The 21,320-nt window shown below is 43.5% G+C and overlaps 2 protein-coding genes across 4 annotated transcripts in view; one reads left to right on the plus strand and one right to left on the minus strand.

The window, feature by feature from the left end:
* Nucleotides 1-20,045, minus strand: part of DNAJC17 (DnaJ heat shock protein family (Hsp40) member C17) — a 36,986-nt gene extending 16,941 nt beyond the window's left edge. Inside the window, exons 1-10 of the mRNA XM_053271440.1 lie at nt 19,778-20,045; nt 8,402-8,471; nt 7,613-7,671; nt 6,956-7,043; nt 6,564-6,646; nt 5,484-5,580; nt 4,968-5,017; nt 4,418-4,495; nt 3,552-3,632; nt 2,255-2,383 (exon numbers count right to left, since the gene is read on the minus strand). Coding sequence (XP_053127415.1) covers nt 2,255-2,383; nt 3,552-3,632; nt 4,418-4,495; nt 4,968-5,017; nt 5,484-5,580; nt 6,564-6,646; nt 6,956-7,043; nt 7,613-7,671; nt 8,402-8,471; nt 19,778-19,855 — 813 coding nt within the window. The 5' untranslated portion in view covers nt 19,856-20,045. The remainder of the gene's footprint in view (nt 1-2,254; nt 2,384-3,551; nt 3,633-4,417; nt 4,496-4,967; nt 5,018-5,483; nt 5,581-6,563; nt 6,647-6,955; nt 7,044-7,612; nt 7,672-8,401; nt 8,472-19,777) is intronic.
* Nucleotides 20,046-20,120: 75 nt separating this feature from the next.
* The window catches only part of ZFYVE19 (zinc finger FYVE-type containing 19), a 33,648-nt gene continuing 32,448 nt past the window's right edge, over nt 20,121-21,320 (plus strand). Inside the window, exons 1-2 of one of the 3 annotated variants that reach the window (XM_053271423.1) lie at nt 20,121-20,295; nt 20,520-20,613. The gene's annotated coding sequence lies outside the window, so the exon portion shown is untranslated. Of the gene's footprint in view, nt 20,614-20,710; nt 20,731-21,320 lie in introns of those variants that run through there. The other 2 variants (XM_053271415.1, XM_053271430.1) reach the window with 2 other exon arrangements.

Here is a 21,320-nt window from a genome sequence, read left to right on the forward strand (position 1 = left end):
CTATTGCCCAACAGATATAGAGAAAATCAATTTTTTAAATCTATCTATTCCCTATCCCCCTGCCTTACCCTGGTTCCATTTATGATTTGTTTTGTTTGTGAACTTCTTAGAGAAAATAGACTCTCCTGTTTCATTCAAAACTGCTTTTAGCTGCCCTGGCTACAAATACAAGAAAAAAACTAAACTTTTTAAATTATTATTGTAAATGGAAGTTCAGATGGTTCTGCATTTGGAGACACATTATTTACTTCAGAATTACTTGGAGGGTGGCCTCTCCTTTACCAGACACTTTCAAAGCAGGACAGCCATTTGTTGGTGACATTCTAGCTCTGGATTATCTGCATCAAGCAGGAGGTTGTGAAAGAGATTGATTATTGCTATTGGGATGGTTAACACCGAGCTTGGCCAATGAGCAGCATCACCATCAGAAGTTAGGTTCTAAGTTTTAGGCATAAATTCCCTTAATAACCTCAGGCAGAGACTAACTCTTACTTAAGGTTACTTTTACTTCTTTATTTCATCCATTACCACAATTTGAGTTGGGAGCCACAAGAACAGTTATCTCAACTGGTTTGAGGGACCAGACATGCTTCTGTATGAAAATCCATGCAATACAATTATTTTTATAACTTTTAATAATGACAGTTGTTTACAGCTTCCTGGTTGGATCTTTACATGTTTATGTACATAACCAGCCCCCCAAAATGTATGCACCACATCAGGGTATCGGATGTTTCAATCACTAGTTTACTGCCTTTTTGCCTCCATGTTGAAATGTTCCACTACCCAACGACCTGTTTTTAACTTAACAGCTCCTAACCGCAAAGCAATTCTGGGCAAAAGCAGGAAAAAACATGGCCTAGAGCACCTTATAGCACTAGAGCAAGCCAGTAATAAAGTTTAGTAAAGCTAGCAATTCTCAAATCAACAGCTACTGCCAAAATGCTTTCCAATAATCAAAACTTATGTACTGAATCTCCAATAGCTGGACTGGATGGCCCACAAGGCCCCCTTCAGCATTATGGTTTTACAAAAACCTCATTCCCACCCATTAACAGAACAGGAACAGTTCTCCTGTTAGACTTACTAAAACAAGTTGTCTTCTGGTTTTACAAATGAGGGGTTTTAAGAAGGTACCACAAACCAGATGAGCCCATTTGGAGATGTGAGGAAGACATAACACAGACTTTTTAAAAACAACCACCACCCTGTGTCGGGGAATCCCTGATGGGCAACAGACCATCCCAGGGGGCTGCGGAAGCACCTGCGAACAAACCTCCCCAGCGTGGGTGGCAGCCAGCCATCCTGACACCGTGGGGGGGCGGGGGGAATCGACTCCCCCATCTGGGAAGTAGCTGGCCCTGGCAGGGAATGAGAGAGATGCCGCTGAACTGTGGCAAGGTCTTGCGAGGCTGCAGGCAGCTCCTGCAAGATTTCGGGGCAGGATCTCGTCAGACATGCCCCAAATGTCAGGGGCTATATAAAACAGAATGAGCCGATGATGAAGGCCAGTCCAGGAGAAGGGCTCAGAAGGGAAATTGTCCTGTTACTCCCCAGGAGACCTAGAGCAGCAGCACAGAAATAAGGCTTGTGAAAGCAACAAGCCTTAAACTCTACTGAGTAATGCTCCCCAGAGGTCAGAAGCTCTGAGGTGGTCCTGGCCCCACAGCTGACTGAGGAGGGCAGAGCGTGATACCTTCTCTTATATGTGACCTGATTTCACAGAACTTATTGCAGGGACTCATTTTGGACAGCATATCTACAAAGACTGCATCAAAGGTCTCCTCCCTAAAACGGCAGGACTTTCTAACATAATAAAAGCACACCCTATTCTCTAAGCCAAGAGTTAATCAGTATAATGAACCCTTTCCTTCCATGGGATAATCACCTGTAGTGTCTTGTCTTCCTTCTCTGAAAAGATCTTAATACACATCTCTTCCCAAGGCTCACGTTTCATCAACTGCACACGTTGTTTCTTATGTGATGCAACCCTAACCCAATCGACACTGCAGAGGCTCGTCTCTGCTCAATTTAACCAGCAATACTCTGGATAAGGTTCCTAGAAGTGCATGATGACCACAAACTCTGACATCAAGCAAGATTTATACTTTTCAATTGCTTATAGCTGTTCAATAAGTGTCCTCCACATAGGAAACATAAAGACAGAGAACAGGAACATTTTGCTAATGCCAATATTGAGGATATGCAGGGTTGCAACAGAACATTTAAACAATAACTAGCAGCTCATCCTTACCTGGGATATTCGTGGCTGGCTAGTACTGTCAGGAAACACTGTGCTAGGATTGCTCTGTGGCTGGCCCTCTAGCCAGGAGATCTTCAGTGGATTGTTGATCAGGCCAACTTCATTCTTCACTGCCATCTCCTACAAAATAAAATATGTTGCTGTAATCTCCTTGATTTCATTGCTCCATGTTCCCCCAACCAAACCCCAGAATACAAAGGGAATTGCCACAGGCCAAGCAAACCCAAGCAACCCAGGCATAACTGTAGGGCTAGATGAAACCCAAGAATTCTCTAGTCCAAACTGGTTTAGGATCTTCCTCTCAAAACTCCTAGTTTCACTCATTTCATTCCAATTAGTGTGTACATGCCACAAGATGACAAGTACGAGGGCCAAGGATGCACCATGCCATAGATAAAGGCTTGTGAAATAAGGAACAAGGTTATAGAAAGCAAACCCAGGTTGCTTAGGCAAGCACTATGAGGCACATATTATAAGGAAAGATTACCACTAAAGTCACCAGTTAATCCAACAGGAGAAAATTCCTCCCTGACGCCACTAAGGTTTCCTTCCACATCTTCAGCTCACAATAATACGGAGTAAATCCTTCCATTATCAACAGAAAAGGTGCAGCATTTCAAGATGTACTGGCAGTTACACACCATTTCACCATAAGAATGATTGTGGTAAACAGCAGGTAACTTTATTTCCACTCATGACTCATCTCTATAGAAAGGGCATATATCCTATGACCTATGCCTTTACCTAGGAGTAAGGCACACTGAACATAGTGAGACTTACTTCTGAGTAAACATGCATAGAATTTGGTTTCTTAAACACTTTTGTTAACACTAACTGCCTTTAGTCAAGTTACTCCTAGAGCCCAATCCTACATACTTTGCAGTGTAACAGTGCTGGAAACTGGCCTCACCTTCTGTGCCAGCCTCCAAGGAAGAGCACCAACTTGGTGCAGGAGTGCCATGAAGGGGTTTCCCTTGCAATGGCTAAAACATCAGCAACTTCTACTTCTGCTACATGCAGAATTCGCTTACGCAAGAAGAAGTTTGACTATCAGCAGGACCTGCTTTGGATGGCAGTACTATAGTATTGAATATCCCCCTTTTCATACAATTTGTATTTCCACCCCCACCCCACCCCCCAAATCTATTAGCCTAAATATAATATGTCACACAGTATCACCCTAATGCGATCTCTCTTTAGGAAATATCAGTGAATCACCACCACCATCCAGGAACATGAGAAAAACTCTTCAGTTTTTTGTTTTTTTTGTTTTTAAAGCACAACTTACAGCAGCTTTCACTGTGGCAAATTCCACAACTGCACTCCCAGTCTTCTTACTAGAGAGCACCAAATTCAGAATTTCACCATACTACCAGAATCAAAAAGAAATATAAAATCAGATATACAGTCATATGAGCGGAGAAACAATAAGTTCTAAAATATGAAACATGAACACTTTAGTTAAAATCTTAGGGATGCACAAATGGAAAGAGGACTGTAGTGGGAAAAAGACTGCCCAAAACAAATGGGATACTGATCACATTTCTGTTCAGATATATTATACAAAATCAATTCATACTGCTAGTTACAGAATTCTTTTATAGATATTACTACAGCAATCACTGATTCAGCAGAAATCAGTGTAAAAAGGTTGAAGTGTAACACAGACATGCAACATTAGAAAATTCACAAACCTAAAAATATCACATTTTCCCAGCAGCACCATTTCAATCATCAAGACAATGTAATGTAATAATTAAACTAGTGCTCAAGCTAGTTATGAGATAGGTTTCAGGGGGCGGGGGGGGGAGTTAATTTCCAGAGCTGAAAAAAGCCCTGAACAACCAAATCAACCTAATGGTTGCAGGGAAATATTAATAATAATGAGGAAAGACAGCCCATGTGAAGTCAACCCACCAGAAGCCATTTAAAAATCATACTGCAGGAATAACAGTTATAGAAGAGTTCATAGGTTAATAAATTCCTAGTGTTGTCCTTCCTCACTAACAAAAAAGGAATGAAAAAATATATGATATGACTGCTATCATGAAACATTGTTGGTTGATGTGGAAATTTACAACCTCCTTTGCTTATTCTTACAGAATGTTAGATGAAACCAACCAACTAAGATGAAAGAGCATCTTGGAACAGGACCTTTTGCAGGATTTGCAGGAGAATTTCTTTTGAGTAGCCTCCTTTAGTTTCATCTTCTTTCCTGCATTTCCATCGTAGCTGGTGGGGAAAAGTTACAAATCAGTTTCATCACTCCAGTGTACTAAATGTAACATACAGCAGAATCTGCCATTTGGTTTTACATCTATGTATTATAAAGCAACAGGCTCAAATGTCAACATTTGCAGACACTAAATGAAACGTCTACATTGCAGATAAACAGACACAAAGAGTTCATATTTTAGAACGCCTGAAAATTACTACATACATCAAGCAGCATCTGGTAACCTGTCAATATCCCAAGTCACAGAGACTTAACTTCTAATTACCTTTATCCTAGTGCCTAGATTCTAGATTAAAGTGCAAGGAACACATTAAGATGAAGTAAGTGACAACTCCAATAAGCAGCGAGGATGCCAGAGGCAGTCCAGCTTTCTGTGAGGCTGGAGGTGATCCATGTGGCTTCTGCTGGTGGAATGATAAGTTAGTTGTTCATCTCTCTTCATAGCTCAAATTTTTGGGAATGTCTTACTTTGAGCTTGGGAGTTCCTTTGCCCTCCTCTGCATACCCATCTTGTTTGCCTCGAAGAAGGAAATATAAGAAAATGAAAACCACAATGACAATCATTTTCATGATAACCTACAACCTCCCACTTTACTAAATAAAATCATTCCAGGAATTCTGTGTACGTTCTTGGAAAACATTCATTTAATGGAAACATTCATTAAATTAATTGGAAACATTCCCCTCCTTTCCTCATTTGTAAGACAGAGATACAGAGATTCAGGAAGGATAGGACAGCTGCCTGAAGCCTCATGAAAAAGAAGTGGCACAGCCTAGAAAAGAAACTAGATCCCTCAATCTGACTCTGCTTTAACCCTTTTGTTGGGAGAATATTCTGTCACTGAAGTTTTGCAGTGAGAGAGGCAGTTAAAAAAAGGGGTAAGAGTGAAGTGGTACTGAACACCAGGAAACCACATTTGGAAACTAATGCATTCCAAGTACAATCAGAGAGCACTCAGGGGCTCTGACCTTGCCTGGCCTTACCTCGAATTCGCTGTTCTTTCTCATGTCGGATTTGTTCCGGGATAAGTTTTTGCTGTTCCTCCAGCTGGCGGGATCCCTCTTCACGTAGCCGTAGAATCTGGAAATTGAGGCAGAAGTCAAAAATGCTAACTGTATTGCCAAGAAAAATGTCTGTTATGCAACAAACTACTCTTTGCTTTATTTGCTGTAAATATTTCTCACCTAAAAGCCATTGTCACAAGGAGTGTCTAGCATAGCATTTTGTCTCTTGACAACAGCCAGATCCCCTTATGCCAGATCCCTTATTCACAAACTGAGGCTGTTCACATGAAGAAGCCCCGGGCTTACACAGCTGTGGGGTAGGGCTGGTAGGTAGGGCTGCTTGTGTGGAGCGCTGGGATTGTGCCTGATCCCAGTGCTGTCCCTCCAGCTGGCCCAAAGCCCCCCCCACAGACTATTACTGGTAGAAGGGCACAAGCATGCCCTTCCACCCCAGTCCCTGGTCATTGTTTTAATTGTGTTTTTAATAGTTTTAACATTTTAAATTTTAATAATTGTAATGTTTTAAATCTTTTTATCTGTTTTTATTGTTTTGTTGTAAACCGCCCAGAGACTTGCATTTGGGCAGTATAGAAATGTTTTAAATAAATAAATAAGTCTGCTCAGGCTGCCTGCCGTCTAAGCAGCTACAGAGCTGGGAGGCTAGAGCGCCCGGCTGTGGGGCAATTTCCCAATGCATCTTTGCACAGTGCACTTTGGGATCTCTGGAGGCCAGACTGAGTTTCCGCAGTCTCCAGAATTCTGCACAGTTCATGTTGCAGAGATCGTGAGCTTGGTGAGAGGATTGCCACGGGTGAGTGAGAGAAGGTAGGTATAATCCTGCCTTCCCCCCAGCCCTCCCTAGCCACCGGGAATTTTGGTCATGCGGACAACCTTACTGTGAAGCTCTGCTACCCCTTTTCTTATACAGTCCCAGAGTTATTTGTTCCATATGCCTTTCAATATTATCAGCTCTCTGCATCCAATATTGGCTGCACATGCAAATGTTTCCATCCCCATTTCTGCTACAAAATAACATTGTGTTTGGCGTGCTATCCTTACTTCTTGCTCTAATGTCCTGGTTATCAGGATCTCTTCCTCCTTGCTAACCTGACCCTGGGCCTCTCTCTCTCGAGCTTCAAGGTCTGCAACAAAAAAAGTCCACAAAAAAGTTTGTTTTTTTATATATATATATGAAATTATATTATATAATCGCTTTTCAACAAAAAGTTCTCAAAACAGTTTTCATAGCAAAAAGACTCAAACCACTTTTACAATACACTAAACCTCTGATAGGTTTTATTGCCCCATGTGACATCTATATGTAACTTCTACCATTACAATTTTAATACAACTTTAATGAAACAAGTGAATTGTAGGTACAAACAAGGACTCAAGCACTTTGGTTTTTACTTGATATATGGGGGCGGGGGGCGGATTCTTGATTTACATACCAAGCTTGACTTTTTTCCTCCTTTCATCAAGTTTCTGAGTTCTTTCTGCTGCTTGTTTCTTGGCTTTTCTCACTTTATCATACGCTGCCTACAGGACAAAAATAAACTAATGCATCAAGATAAAACGGAAGTGTAAACACAGTTGCAATCGCATATCTAGAAATACTAAATGCAAGCAAGAACATCTTCTAAGTGTCAGTGACTTTCAAAAGCTATTTGTGCTTAACATTAAGGAGACATTCACTTGTATTTTGTGCTAGTCCCAAGAATCACAAACAATATCTATCAATGGAAGATAGGAGGAATGAGAAATCATCCAAGAGATGTTAAATGAGATAAGAACTACTGATACTTAGTACACTGAAAAATGGGACAAATAATTCAAATGCTCATATCCACCTATCGGATAAATATGTTATCCCACTTAAACAACTGCACTAGAAGACAGACATGGTATTGACTGAGAGATGAACCTTTACAAGGTGGCTGTACTGGTAAGAACTACTATGCCCAAGCAGGTTGCCTCCTTGTCACAGACCAGTTGAAAGCAACCTGTGGACCTTTACTGGTCCATGAACTATTTGCTGGGGGGATAATGTCATGGTGCACTTTTTTCTCTGGGCACACACGTGCAATGGCCTGTAATTAATAACTTACCCTTGCTGCTGCATCTGTTAGAACTGCTAGTGCCTGAGACAACTGATGGAAGAGTTCAGCTGGAAAGCAGAAAATTAAAATGTCAGCAGCAGCATTACAGAGTTCATACAATTCCATTAAGCAATTGAAAGAAGAAACTGGAGAAAGGATTTCATAGAACAGAACAAATCTGTAAGGGAAAGAAACAACCACTCACCCTTAGAATGTACTCTAGAACTTAAGATTCCATAATTTAAAATACAGTATGGTCTTTAATGTGACAAAAATGCTAAAAATGTGAACAAACTGCTCTTCCATGTGTAGTCTATTTCTAAGTTTACAGAGGATTCGGGACACGGAATCCCACAATGGCAATTAGTCAGACATCCTTGTCAGTTTCTATCACAAATTGTGGTGAACTTCCAATAAATTTCATCCACCTTTGTATAAAGAAAATGACATTGTCTTATCCCAAGACAGAATTCCATGGCTCTTTATCTCACATTCAATCCTCTTCAGAATTCAAATAACTGAATCATGAAAATAAATCAGAACTAAAAGCAAATTAAGGGGTTCTCTCAGGACAACTAAACACAAATGCACTCAAGAAATCTGAGCCTGTAAATGCCACCAGAGTTTCTGAAAAGTTCTCCATAATGTATATATTTTCCTTATGTTATATAAACACCTACTTTAAATCCACAAAAACTGCTGTGCATAAACATTCATCAATAAAAACACAGCTATGCAGTTCTGGATAGATCTGTTGAGGAAGGAAAACTGATAAGTTTTCATCAAGACTATTCATACCTGCTTTAGGATTGTCTGGATTTTTATCTGGATGACAAGACAAGGCCTTCTGTCTGTAGGCTTTCTTAATCTGTAGGAGACAGTACAGAAGCTTAATAGTGTGATCAGCAACCACAGTCATAGAAGAGATATAGAAAAAGTGTGAAAAACAGCACATACTTGTAAGATAGGTGATAGGGTTTTTTGTTTTTTTAGTGTAGCTGCCTAAATCTATCAGTCAGGGGCATAGCAAGGTTGGAGTGGGCCCAGAGACAAGATTTTAAAATGGGCCCCTCGCTGATATTTACACACAAACACACTTCACAATATATAGTGCACTCACACTCACATCCCCATTATGAATACCGTGAATATCTAGTTCACATTGACTCTAGTTTTTTTACTCTCTGCTCCTGCCGATCTCCAAGATACTCAACATAATCCATAGGGGGTGCAACATGGGCAGATGGGGAGTCATGTGATGTGCCTCTGGGGGGCTCCTTGAGGCAGTGGGGCCCCAAGACGACTGCCTCCCCTTGCCTAATGGTAGTTACGCCCCTGCTATCAGTATTAACATATTACAATAATAAAGTGAACATTATCACTGCAATGGTCAATTTCACACTACAGTGAAACAAAGGCATTTCTCCACAAGCAGCTAGATTTCAACATCTAGCTTCAAACACAAACATTTAAGTTAGAACGTCTTCACTCCTAAACACAGACAGATGAATGAATCAGTCTTGGCAAATCACTGTAACTGAGAGCCACTTCACACTTGGTACTACACTGGTGTTTCACAGAGTAAGCATGTAAAGTATGGCAGTCTCTGAGCCCCTAAACATTCAGTGACCATGAACTTGGTAGCTACAGCCAATGACGATTCTCTGGTGTGTGTCTCCAAGCACTTAAGGAGATGCACCTGCCCTTTAAGTGTTTGCTTCAGGTTATGTTGCTATAACACTGCAGTAGATGTGACAAACATGATTGCCACCTAAAGCCTGCAGCATCCTTGACTGCTTGCCCAATAATCGCTCAGGAAAAGAAAAGCATTGAATTTGGCAAGATAATTACTGGACTGCCACCATCTACCCATGAACTGAACAACAATCGGAACAGAAAGGGCATTGAAACTTTGCCTGAGATTATATATTGTAGGAGCTCATGTTGGTTTTAAAGCACAGATGTTTCATTATCTGGGATTTATGCTGATTTCATGCACATAGTTTAAAAATGACATAAGATGACCCAAGGACCGTAGGCTCCAGTTGCAAGCCAGATATGAATACGTATCTGACAAATATTTGTAGACCACTTTCCAACAAAAGTTCCCAGAGCAGTTTACATATAAATAAATGAACCAACAAACAAATAAAATGGCTCCCTGTCCCCTAGGGATGTGCATGGACTGGTCCGGAGGCCATTAAGGAGGCCTCCAAACCGGTTCGAACTTGGGCCAGTCCAGAGCGGGGGTCTCCCTTTAAGGGGGGGGGGTTTGCACCTATCCCTCCCGCCGCTTCCCCCCCGCTGGTGCTCCATTTTTGCGAAAGGTTTTTGGAGCAGCAGTGTTCCTCCCTGCTGCCCCTGCCCCCGTTATTGTCCGGAAACACCAGAAGTAACGAGTCCGTGTGCGCCCGCCACCACGTGCGCCTGCTGCACACGTTGCATGCTGTGTGCGCATGGTAGCAGGTGCAGCGCAATCGTTACTTCCAGTATTTTCAGACAATAATGGGGGCAGGGGGGAACACTGCCACCGCAAAAACCTTTCGCAAAAATGGAGCGCCAGCAGGGAAAAGCGGCAGGAGGGGTAAGTGCAACCCCCTGCCCTTAAAGGGAGACCCCCGCGGGTGCTGGACTGCGCCTCTGCGATTCCGTGCACATCCCTACTGTCCCCAAAGGGCTCACAATCTAAAAAAGAAACATAAGACAGACACCAGCAACAGCCACTGAAGGGATGCTGTGCTGGGGATGGATAGGGCCAGTTGCTCTCCCACTGCTAAATGAAGAGAATTGCCACTTTTAAAAGGTGCCTCTTTTGTTCAGTTAGCAGGGGACACACACCCCCTTTCCCCACTTCAGGAAGCCCACGTGCAGGCCATGAAAACAGCAGCCAGCCCTCCCACACTGCATGCCCCAGCACCTGGCATTCAGAGATATACTATCCCTGAAAAGTATAACATTTTGTGCATTTAGCTATCAGGGCTAATAGCCATTGATAGACCCATCCTCTATGAATGTGTCTATTCCCTTTTTAAAGTTATTTAAACTAGGGGCCATCACCACATCTTATGGCAGTGAATTCCATACATTAATTGTACTGTGTGATGAAGTACTTTTGTCTTGCTTGCCAATTGGTGGGCCACTGTGTGAAACAGGCTGCTGGACTAGATGGGCCTTGGGCCTGATCCAGCAGGGCTAGTCTTATGTTCTTAATCACTTCACTGAGCAACTAGAATCATGAAAGAAAGGGAGAAAAAAATATTCTTCATCCACATTCTCTACATGAGACAGACAAAATGTTATCACAGGCCCTCCACAGTTGTCTTTACCCCACCCAAACTGACATATCAAAAATTTCAACCTTTGCTCATAGGAAAGATTGCCCAGCCCCTACACAATACTTTTCTGAATCAGATACTAACTAAATATACTCTACAAACTATAGAAGTGGTTTTCAAACTGCCCAGATTCAAGGATCCCTTTCCAGATCGACTTTTCTCTTGAGGAATCCTTATGTGTTTCAGTGGATTCTGAGAAGTGATCTAAGGCACACTCAGAACTTGCAGGGTACCAACCAGGCCTGTAACTGGGCCTCACTGGGACTGCACATGAACAGAAATGGCATCATAGAGCACACTTAACACATCCATGAAGCTGCACATTTGAAGGCTTGATCAGTAGTAATGGGCAGTGTTCCCTCTAATAGGGATTCCCAGATGTGGTTCACTACAACTCCCAGCATCTCCAGCTGCAATGGCCTTTGGCTGGGGATTCTGGGATTTGTAGTCAACAATATCTGAGACTTCCTGTTAGAGGGAACACTGGTAGTGAAAATTCTGTCTTTCAAGGAAGCTTGTCTGCCCTTAATGGTCTTCTCATGGAAGAACCCAAGTTCCCTGGAACACTGCTTGAAAATCACAGTATGAAAATGTCAGAGATGTGAGGTGTAGAACCTCACCACTATTCAGGCTGCTAGATCAGATGATTTTCATGTCCCTTTCAGCTCTACAAGTCTGCGACTCTATATACAAAACCTGAATAGATCTGCATCTAATACAGTTATTTCAGTAGGAAAATGTGTACGATAAAGCCACTTCAATTAATTTTACTAATATTAATATTCTTTCTTAGGAACAGCCTATAGTGTGTGAGGTGGGGTCGGGGCGATAAGCAGCATTATATTCAGAAATGGCATGTTAAGCACTTCTGACAAGCCACTGGTTAGAAACGCATGGTATTTGATCACCACCTAGTGAGCAAAATGTGTACTGCACTGTATTTACCTGAATGCGAGACCAGATTTTTTCCAAGTTCTTTGATGTTAGAAATTGGAGGATCATCTTAAATTCAGAGTCCTCTTCCTTTCGGGTAAATGCAGGTATAACCTGTATTTAACCTGCATTTTTAAGGGGGTTGTCTTAAATTCAGAGTCTTATATTCGGATAAATATGGGTACTAAATATAACTTGAGAATTTCTAAGTTATATTCCAGCAAGACTTTTATTAGGATCAACTAAAATGACAATATCTTGAGCAGCTAGCTTTCAAGTTCTTAAGTACCCTTCATTAGGCTATGAAAGGTGTGTGTGTGTAGGGAGCTGAGCCTGGTGAAATGACCTCAAAAGATCTGCATTGTATAAAATACATTATCAAAGCCTTGTAAATATAAAACTACCACATTGCTCTTTTACTTCTGTTCTTGGCTCCAAAGGGTATGCATAAATGCAACAAATATTTAAACATTTAGAGTGCTTCGTATACATTAGGTCAGTAATCCTTACTGAAAGCTTTTTTTTTTTAATGCAATGGGTTGCTTGTAACAAGTACAAATTGCATCCAGATGACCAAGTAAGGAAATTTACAAAAATGAGTTCATTTTTATTTTATATCACAAATGACTAACATAGGTATGCACGGACAAGTGGGCCAGTAGGTAAGGCTCCAACTGTGAGAATTATAGCTTGCATAACGCCACCGTTTTGCTGCTGGCAAAGGTAAGATCAAACCAGAAACTTTCAGGTTCCCAGCTCACTCTCTTTACCACTATGCTATATCAATTGCCATGAAATACTGGAAGCACACCCAAAGCATCCCAAATCACCCGTCATCCATGCAGATCAGCTGTTTAAAACCTTTTTATTTATGCATCAGGAAAGGGCATGACCTCAATTCCTGCCTGTAGGCTTCCAGCGGCATCTGGTGGGCCACTGTGTGAAACAGGATGCTGGACTAGATGGGCCTTGGGCCTGATCCAGCAGGGCTGTTCCTATGTTCATATGTAAATGCACTTTATTGTTATTCAGAACATGTATCACCTCAACTCAGTTTCTCAGCCTTGTGTGTCACATGGCTCAAGAGATATTGCCACTGGTGTGTTGGAAGACAGAACATGGAATATAAGAGTTTGAAATAAATAAAATACATTTGAATATTTGCAGGTGTGCTTATATCTGAATAACTTTTTCTTTACTGAGAGGTAGTATGGCAGGTGGTACATGGCCCCAGTGCTATAGAGACCTCATGACACTGCTTTGCCTGGCCTTGCTGAAAGAGAAAGTGGCTGGGACCAGTGTTCTCTCTCATTTTGTTGATCTGTGTGTGGAATGAGTTTTGTTCTGGATGGCAGTGTGTGAGCTCCTGCATTCAGAATGGGGCCTTCCTGATTCAACCGTAGCGGGATCTAAAATTAACTGAGCGGACATCAAAAAACTTGTGAGCGTGCGCATGCCTTAGAGGGAGCACTGGCTGGAACAGTGCTGCACTGATGACAAGAGGCAAGTGTACAGTAGGGATGTGCAAAACGTTTCGGGCACAGATCGATCTGTGCCCGAAACGAGCAATTTCGGGTGATTCGGGGGCCGAACTGAATCACCCCCAATGCCCCCCCCCGATATTTTTTGTGCCCGAGCTGAATCACCCCTGATTCGTGCCCGAAAAATTCGGGTGATTCGGGATGACATCTCTTTGAATTTCCCGCCTTTTTGCCTCCATTGATTTGAATGCAAAAAGGTCTGATGTGACATCAGCTCGAATTTTGGGTCCCAGGGGCAAAATAGTGGGGTGGGTTGGTAGTGCCTAATGGGAGGAGGCTACCACCCCAATTTCAGAGTGATTGGGCAGAAGGCTGATTTTGGGGAATTGTTGAAGTTTTCACGTCTTTAAGGTTTTTCTCCATAAAGAAGCACGGAGTTGTCAGCAAATGTATAGCTTCAAGTCGGGGGCAAAGGGGTGGCCTAGAGCAGTGTGGGGTTGGTGGTAGTGCCAGGTAGGGGCGTTGGTGGTAGTGCCAGGTAGGGGCAAGGAAGCTACCTGAATTTTTTCAAAGGATTTGGGCAGAGGGCTGATTTTTGGGGAATTGTTAAAGTTTACGCGTCTTTAAGGTTTTTCCTCATAAGGTATAATAATGGAGCTTTCAGCAGCCCCATAAGTGCACTTGGGGGGTGCTGGGGTGGCCCAGAGCGAGTGGTGGTGTAGTGCACATAGGGTGCCAACCACCCCCATGGGTTTCTAACCCATGGGTACAGGGTTCTGTTGTTTCTGAGGTATTCTGAGTGTGGATTCTATGATAGCAAATGAGATTTTCAATGAAACACCATGAATCCACTCTAATTTGCTATCATAGAATCCACACTCAGAATACCTCAGAAACAACAGAACCCTGTACCCATGGGTTAGAAACCCATGGGGGTGGTTGGCACCCTATGTGCACTACACCACCACTCGCTCTGGGCCACCCCAGCACCCCCCAAGTGCACTTATGGGGCTGCTGAAAGCTCCATTATTATACCTTATGAGGAAAAACCTTAAAGACGCGTAAACTTTAACAATTCCCCAAAAATCAGCCCTCTGCCCAAATCCTTTGAAAAAATTCAGGTAGCTTCCTTGCCCCTACCTGGCACTACCACCAACCCCACACTGCTCTAGGCCACCCCTTTGCCCCCGACGTGAAGCTATACATTTGCTGACAACTCCATGCTTCTTTATGGAGAAAAACCTTAAAGACGCGAAAACTTCAACAATTCCCCCAAAATCAGCCCTCTGCCCAATCACTCTGAAATTGGGGTGGTAGCTTCCACCCATTAGGCATTACCACTCCACCCCACTCTTTTTGCCCAGATCCCACGCTATGCCCCCGAACTGCCCCAAAGACACTAAAACTTCAAAAATTCCCCAAAAATCAGCCCTTTGCCCAATCCCCCTGAAATTTGGGTGGTAGCCTCCACCCATTGGGCACTACCACCCCACCCCACTATTTTGCCCCTGGGACCCGTTTTTCTAACCCGAATCGATTCCGATTCGGATTTAATCCGAACCGAATCAGGGGTGATTTGGGTAGCCCATATTCAGGCACAGAACAGAACGGGGGTGATTCGGTTTGGGTCCTGAACCGAATCACCGAAAACCCGAATTGCACACCCCTAGTGTACAGCAGCCTGACACTTCAAAAGAAGTGCAGATTGGACGATTACACTGCAGAGGAAAGACACGGAGATAGTAGCAGCTGCCAGAGAAGCCTCCCTTACTGCAGTGACAACTGTAGGACAAGCTACCCCCTTCTATGCACAGCAGCTATCTTTGGTGGCAAGAAGGATACTCATAAAAGTGTTACCCCCTGCTAACTAAGCAAAGAAACACTTTCTAAAGTGGTGACTTCCTTAGATTTAGCAAAGGGAGAACAATTGTCCCTATTCAGCTCAGCATAGCTTCCCTCCAGTGGCTGCTGCTGGTGTTGTGTGTGATGATGTTTTAAGATTATGAGCCCTTATACACCCTAAGGTGGTGTGTGTGTGTGTATGTATATGTTCAACAATACTCAGTAAAGCGGTATTTGCAGCAGCAACAACAAAAGGTTGCAAAGCCCTGGTACAGGGAATGGTGTGATGGTTCTGAACCTTAGAGAATTACCAAGATGCACATTCCTGGTCAGCTCATTAGATTGCTTTGGTCAAAACACTGACTCCTAGCCAGCTCTAACTTGCAGGGTGTTGAGAAGCTAAGAATGGTAAGGCATTGGGTATATGAAAAAGAGTAAGAGAAGTAATAATCAAAAAGTCAGATTTTCATAGTTTGGTGCATAAATTCATGCATTCGACATGAGTCGAATATACATATACTCATGCATAAGTCAGAGACTCTGGAATTCTAAATTTCATTTATTAAAATCCTCCTACACTTTTGCAGCTCAGTTCCACTTATCTAGGTGATTTGGAGGACTACCGAAGTACAGGTGCTGAAATCTTTAGAGAAAAGGAACACACTACACACACACTACACGTTAAGCTAATTTAATCAGGGTTTAATCTGAGCCAAAACAAAAAACAAAAACCTTACTCTGGAATGTGTTTTCAGTGCCAGGGTTCAGCCGTGAACTATGTGGAACAGTAATTAAGAACATAAGAACAGCCCTGCTGGATCAGACCCAAGGCCCATCTAGTCCGGCATTAATTAAGAGAACACATTTGATATTGTGTAGAGAGTCTTTCTTTCACACCAAAGTAACAACCTACATTTGGTACTGGGGTGGGGGCTCCATTCAGTTTCAGGGTAAGAATCCTTTAACAGTTGTATGAAGGGAAGAAATTCAATAGGTCAAGCTTTCCATATCACTGAAGTTCTATGTTCAGTGAGACTTCATTTGCTGAACCTTTGCCTGCCATGCAGCCATTAAAGGTTGGGGGTGGGGGGCACAGCAGCAGTACTGAATTTATTTATCACATTTGTACCCTGCCTTTAAACCACCTATTGGTGCAGCGGGGAAGTAACTTGCCTAGGGAGCAAGAGGTTGCTGGTTCGAATCCCTGCTGGTATGTTTCCCAGACTATGGAAAACACCTGTATCAGGCAGCAGCGATACAGGAAGGTGCTAAAAGGCATCATTTCGCACTGCGCGGGAGGAGGCCACGGTAAACCCCTCCTGTATTCTACCAAAGAAAACCACATGGCTATGTGGTCACCACGAGTCAACACTGACTCGACAGCACAACTTTACTTTACCTTACCCTGCCTTTAATCCAAATTGCCCAGAGTAGCACTGAAGCTTGGCAGGTAGCTTAGGCAACTTGCCTGTGGTCAGCCAGGGAGCTTCATTGTTGAGCAGAGATTTAAACCAAGAATTCTCACATCCAACACAATACAGGTACCACATCATACTCTCAGCGTAGCATAGTGGTTAAAAGTGTGAGCAACTGCCTGGAATTTCCTCAGGCCATACTGTTTTCACAGCATCAGGTAAAGTAATTCTTTATTTCACAAGCATCATTAGCATTACCTCTGAACTTTATTTTATTTACTTTAAAATATTCATTTCCCACCTCTCCAGTGCAACACTGCTCAGGGTAACCACAACAATAACAGAATAAAACAGATAATAAAAACAGTCTAAAGTTAAAAATAAAACAGTAAAACAGATAACACACAAAACAGCATAACATTAATAGATCAACAAAAATAGATCCAATTAAAAGCTAAATACCCATCAGCTACAGTCTGCAGTAAGACGTTAAAAAGTCTCTCTAAACAAATGAGTTTTGCAGAAGATAAACTCTGAGGGTGGGAGCACAGCGAGGCTCTTCTGAGACGGCATTCCGGAGCCAAGGGGCCATAACCAAAGAGGCCCTGTCTCTAGTCCCTGCCAACTGAATCTCAGTCAATGGTGGGGCCATGCATGAGCAGCTCCCAAGGTGATAAGTGGAGGACCCTGGCAGACTCGTATGGGCAAATGTGCTCCGACAGGTACCCCAGTCCCAAGGTTGTAGCGCTTTAAAACCAGCCATTTGAATCTAGCCCAGAAGCAGACTGGTAACCAGTGAAGCTGCCACAGGATGGGTGTAATACTCAAGAAGTGACTAGTGACCATCAGCATCCTTGCAACAGTAATCTGGACCATCTGAAGCTTCCAAACCATCTTCAAGAGCAGCCCCATGTCGAGTGCATTGCAGTAATCCAATCTGGATGTCATCAATGCATGAGCGACTGAAGTCAGGTCTGACTTCTCCAAGTAAGGCTGCTGCTCACATGCCAGCTGCAGCTAGTAAAAGGCACTCCTGCACACCGCTGTCACCTGTGCCTCCAAGGACAGTGCTGAGTCCAGAAATATCCCCAAGCTGTGAACTTTATATTTCGGGGGGGGGGGGGGTGATCCTGTCCAGGGTCAGATTTGATAATTAGTTCCCTAACTGAGCAAACAGGCGCCTTTTAAAAGAGGTGATTTTCTTTAAAGAGAAGAGAGCTGGTCTTTAAGGAGAGGAGAGCTGGTCTTGTGGTAGCAAGCATGACTTGTCCCCTTAGCTAAGCAGGGTCTGCCCTGGTTGCATATGAATGGGAGACTTGATGTGTGAGCACTGCAAGATATTCCCCTCAGGGGATGGAGCTGCTCTAGGAAGAGCAGAAGGTTTCAAGTTCCCTCTCCAAGATAGGGCTGAGAGAGATTCCTGCCTGCAACCTTGGAGAAGCCGCTGCCAGTCTGGATAGACAATACTGAGCTAGAGAGACCTATGGTCTGACTCAGCATATGACAGCTTCCTATGTTTATTGAGCAGGGAGAGAGCAACTGGTCCTATCCATCCCCAGCACAGCATCCCTCCAATGGCTGTTGCTGGTGTTTATCTTATGTTTCTTTTTAGACTGTGAGCCCTTTGGGGACAAGGATCCTTACTTACTTACTTACTTATTCATTCATTCATTTTTCTCTATGCAATCCGCTTTGGGAACTTTTGTTGAAAAGCAGTATATAAATATTTGTAGTACTACTACTAGTAGTAGTAGTTTTATTGACCCAGAACACTTCTGTTGTATCTGGATTAAGTTTTCATTTGTTTGCCTTCATCCAATCCAGAACAGTCTGCAGACAACAGTTCAGTACATCTACCTCTCTGGAATCAGCTTTCTTAAATGACAGGCAAAGCTGGGTTTCACCAGCATATTGAGAATACCGCAGTCCATACCCATGGATGCCCCTTCCCCACAATTTCATGTAGATGTTAAACAGCAAGGGGGACAGAATAAAATCTTGTGCCACGCCATAGTCCAATAGTCATGGGGTAGAGCAGGCATCTCACAGTGCCACCTTCTGAATACACCCCCTCTAGATAGGACGGAAGCAATGTATCATGGTGCTGCCAAGTTCCAACCCAGAGAGGCGGCCCAGAAAGATACCATGGTCAATGGTACCGAAAGCTGCTGAGACATCCAGGATAATCAACATGGTCACACTTCCGCTCTCTGTACACAGGTACAGCATCCTGAGAGCACACTAGCAAGCCTCAGCATTGATGCAATGAGAATCCTCATCCCTGCACTGAACACATTTAAAGCACTTGTCTGCAGACACAAACACTGTAAGGTGGTTGGAGCAGGGATAAGGCTTCCGAGTACATAGGAGCACAGGAAGCAGCCATATACTGAGTCAGACCATAGGTCCATCTTGTTCAGTATTGTCTACACAGACTGGCAGCGGCTTCTCCAAGGTTGCAGGCAGGAATCTCTCTCAGCCCTATCTTGGAGATGACAGAGAGAACACTTGGATCCTTCTGCTCTTCCCAAAGCAGCTCCATCCCCTAAAGAGAATTTCTTACAGTGCTCACACTTCTGCGCGGGTACAACAGTGCCAGGGCAGGGCTTGCTGACATGCTCATGGGAACTTTTAAAAAGATATCCCAAGAGGGCTTGCCTATCTGTATCCTGCATTTGAGAGGGCCTGTACCAAGGTTCACTTTTAAAACCAACACGTGTACAGAGATCCACAGAAAAACATGTACACATTCAGACACATGTACAAGTGTACAGACACTTGTACACGTATACAGCAGAGTGTCTGAACAGGGCTTGAATCAAATGGGAATTACTCCCTAGCAAAGATGCTTAGGATTGTAGCCTTATACATTCAAAACCCTTAACCTAGCAGTTTGAGACACCAGAGCTGGAGGCACCAAGTGTATTCAAAGGGCTGCATACATGTATTTTTTATTATTATTATTACTACTACTAGCCCTCCTCTTGAAATTCAAGACTTGAATCCTGAGCACTGCGGGCCTGTGAAGCCATCAAGCCTGCAGGGCACTCCCGGCGCCTCAGGGGCCCCCCGTGCCCGGCCCTGCGGCGACTCCCCAGCGCCACTTCTCCCTTCGCAGAGCGAGGCAGGGCTTTTCTCCCCCTCAGCCCCGGGGCTTTCTCTCCTGACCTCTTTATCCGCCGCCTTCTCGCCGACTGCCAGCAGCGCATACAAGTCCAGCTCCAACAGCTCTTTATCAACCGCCATTTCTTTCTTCCCTCCACAGATCAAACTACTCTACTTTCCTCCGGGCCAGGAACTACCGTCCTAGCTCCTCACCCCACACCAATATTGCTTCCCCGGCAGCGTTGTGACCTGCCCAGCCGCTGCTGGGAAACGTAGTCTTTTTCTTCGCCACACGCAACGCTTTCGCGTTGCCTGAACTACAATTCCCATAATGCACCCGCAAAGCTGAGACCGGGGGCTTTCTTTAGTTGAAATGGTTGGGAACAGAAGCAGAAGGGCGGGGGGGGGGGAGAATGGAAATCAGCAAAGTTCCCGGCAGGCACCGCGCAAGGCTTGAAGGGGAAAAAAGTCGTTAGGTTCTTGGGAAATGTCGTTTTCCTACGTACAGCGATTCCATTTATATACGCGAAGTATCTGGGAGCAACTATAACTCCCATCATTCCCCAGGCTCCCTTCGCAGAGTGAGTTTCCCCAAGAGCTAAAAGGGAAGGCAGCGAAGTTTCATGCTTGGTAGTCTAATCTATGTCATTTTTTTCTTGCGTGGTCGGAACAGAAATTTGCTTTCTGCTGGAGAGGTTTTCCTTCCGTGAGCTTTTGGGGATGTGCGTGTGCCCTTTGACGTTTAATTTTTAAATGGTGATTTCCGAATAATCGAGTCTCTGTCACCTGTTTTGCTTTTCTATAGCAAAACCGAAGTCAGGTGTAGAGTGCAGTAGAGCATTGGTTTGCGTCTTCCAGATCGTGAATCAACCGGACTACAACAGCTTTCTCGACACAAGGTGGGTCCCCAATCACCGTCCTTCTCAAATCCTTGTTTTTGAGATGGAGAGTAAGCGAAACACGCACAAATAAAGGGGTGGAGGAAGATGGAAGGAGAGAGGCAGGCATATATGCCGGTAAAACACTAAATAGTAAAAGCGGTTCTCCTGTTGCAGGTTGTAGTTAGGGTCTCAGATCTTTAAAAGTTGAAAATCTCTGGTGTTGTAAATCAAGTAATTGGTCTGAATGAATGGCTTCTAACTAATTGTTCTATAGGGGGAAAGTAATTCATTCGATGCGTCTGTTTCATGGTTAGAGCCTTTCTATTGAGCGTTACTTGTCACATGACTATGTGTCAACTAAATATTCAGTTTAGATAGAATATTTTGCGTATGTTATGGCTCTCCCTAAGCCCTTGGGCAGACTGGTGTGTGTGCACAATCTTTGCTTTCAGAAAGTTGCTCTTTAAAATTGCAGATGAAAGATGATGTGTGAGTGTGGGAATATGATGACTCATGCAGGATCTACCTTTTTAGGGTTAATCTGCCTTGTGATCAGTGTACTACAGGAGATTACATTTTTCATGTGTGCATTGATGGTGGCTATAATGCTTGCCATTTTGAGAGACCATTCCCATCTGGAAGAGAGTGTTGCTGCCTAAAAAACCTGTCTTTGGGAAACTCAAACATCCTTTTTATTTGAATAAGGGAAGATAAATTTTAAAGCT

This window comes from Hemicordylus capensis, chromosome 1 (genome assembly GCF_027244095.1).
Source record: "Hemicordylus capensis ecotype Gifberg chromosome 1, rHemCap1.1.pri, whole genome shotgun sequence".
In the NCBI taxonomy this organism is placed as follows: Eukaryota; Metazoa; Chordata; class Lepidosauria; order Squamata; family Cordylidae; genus Hemicordylus; species Hemicordylus capensis.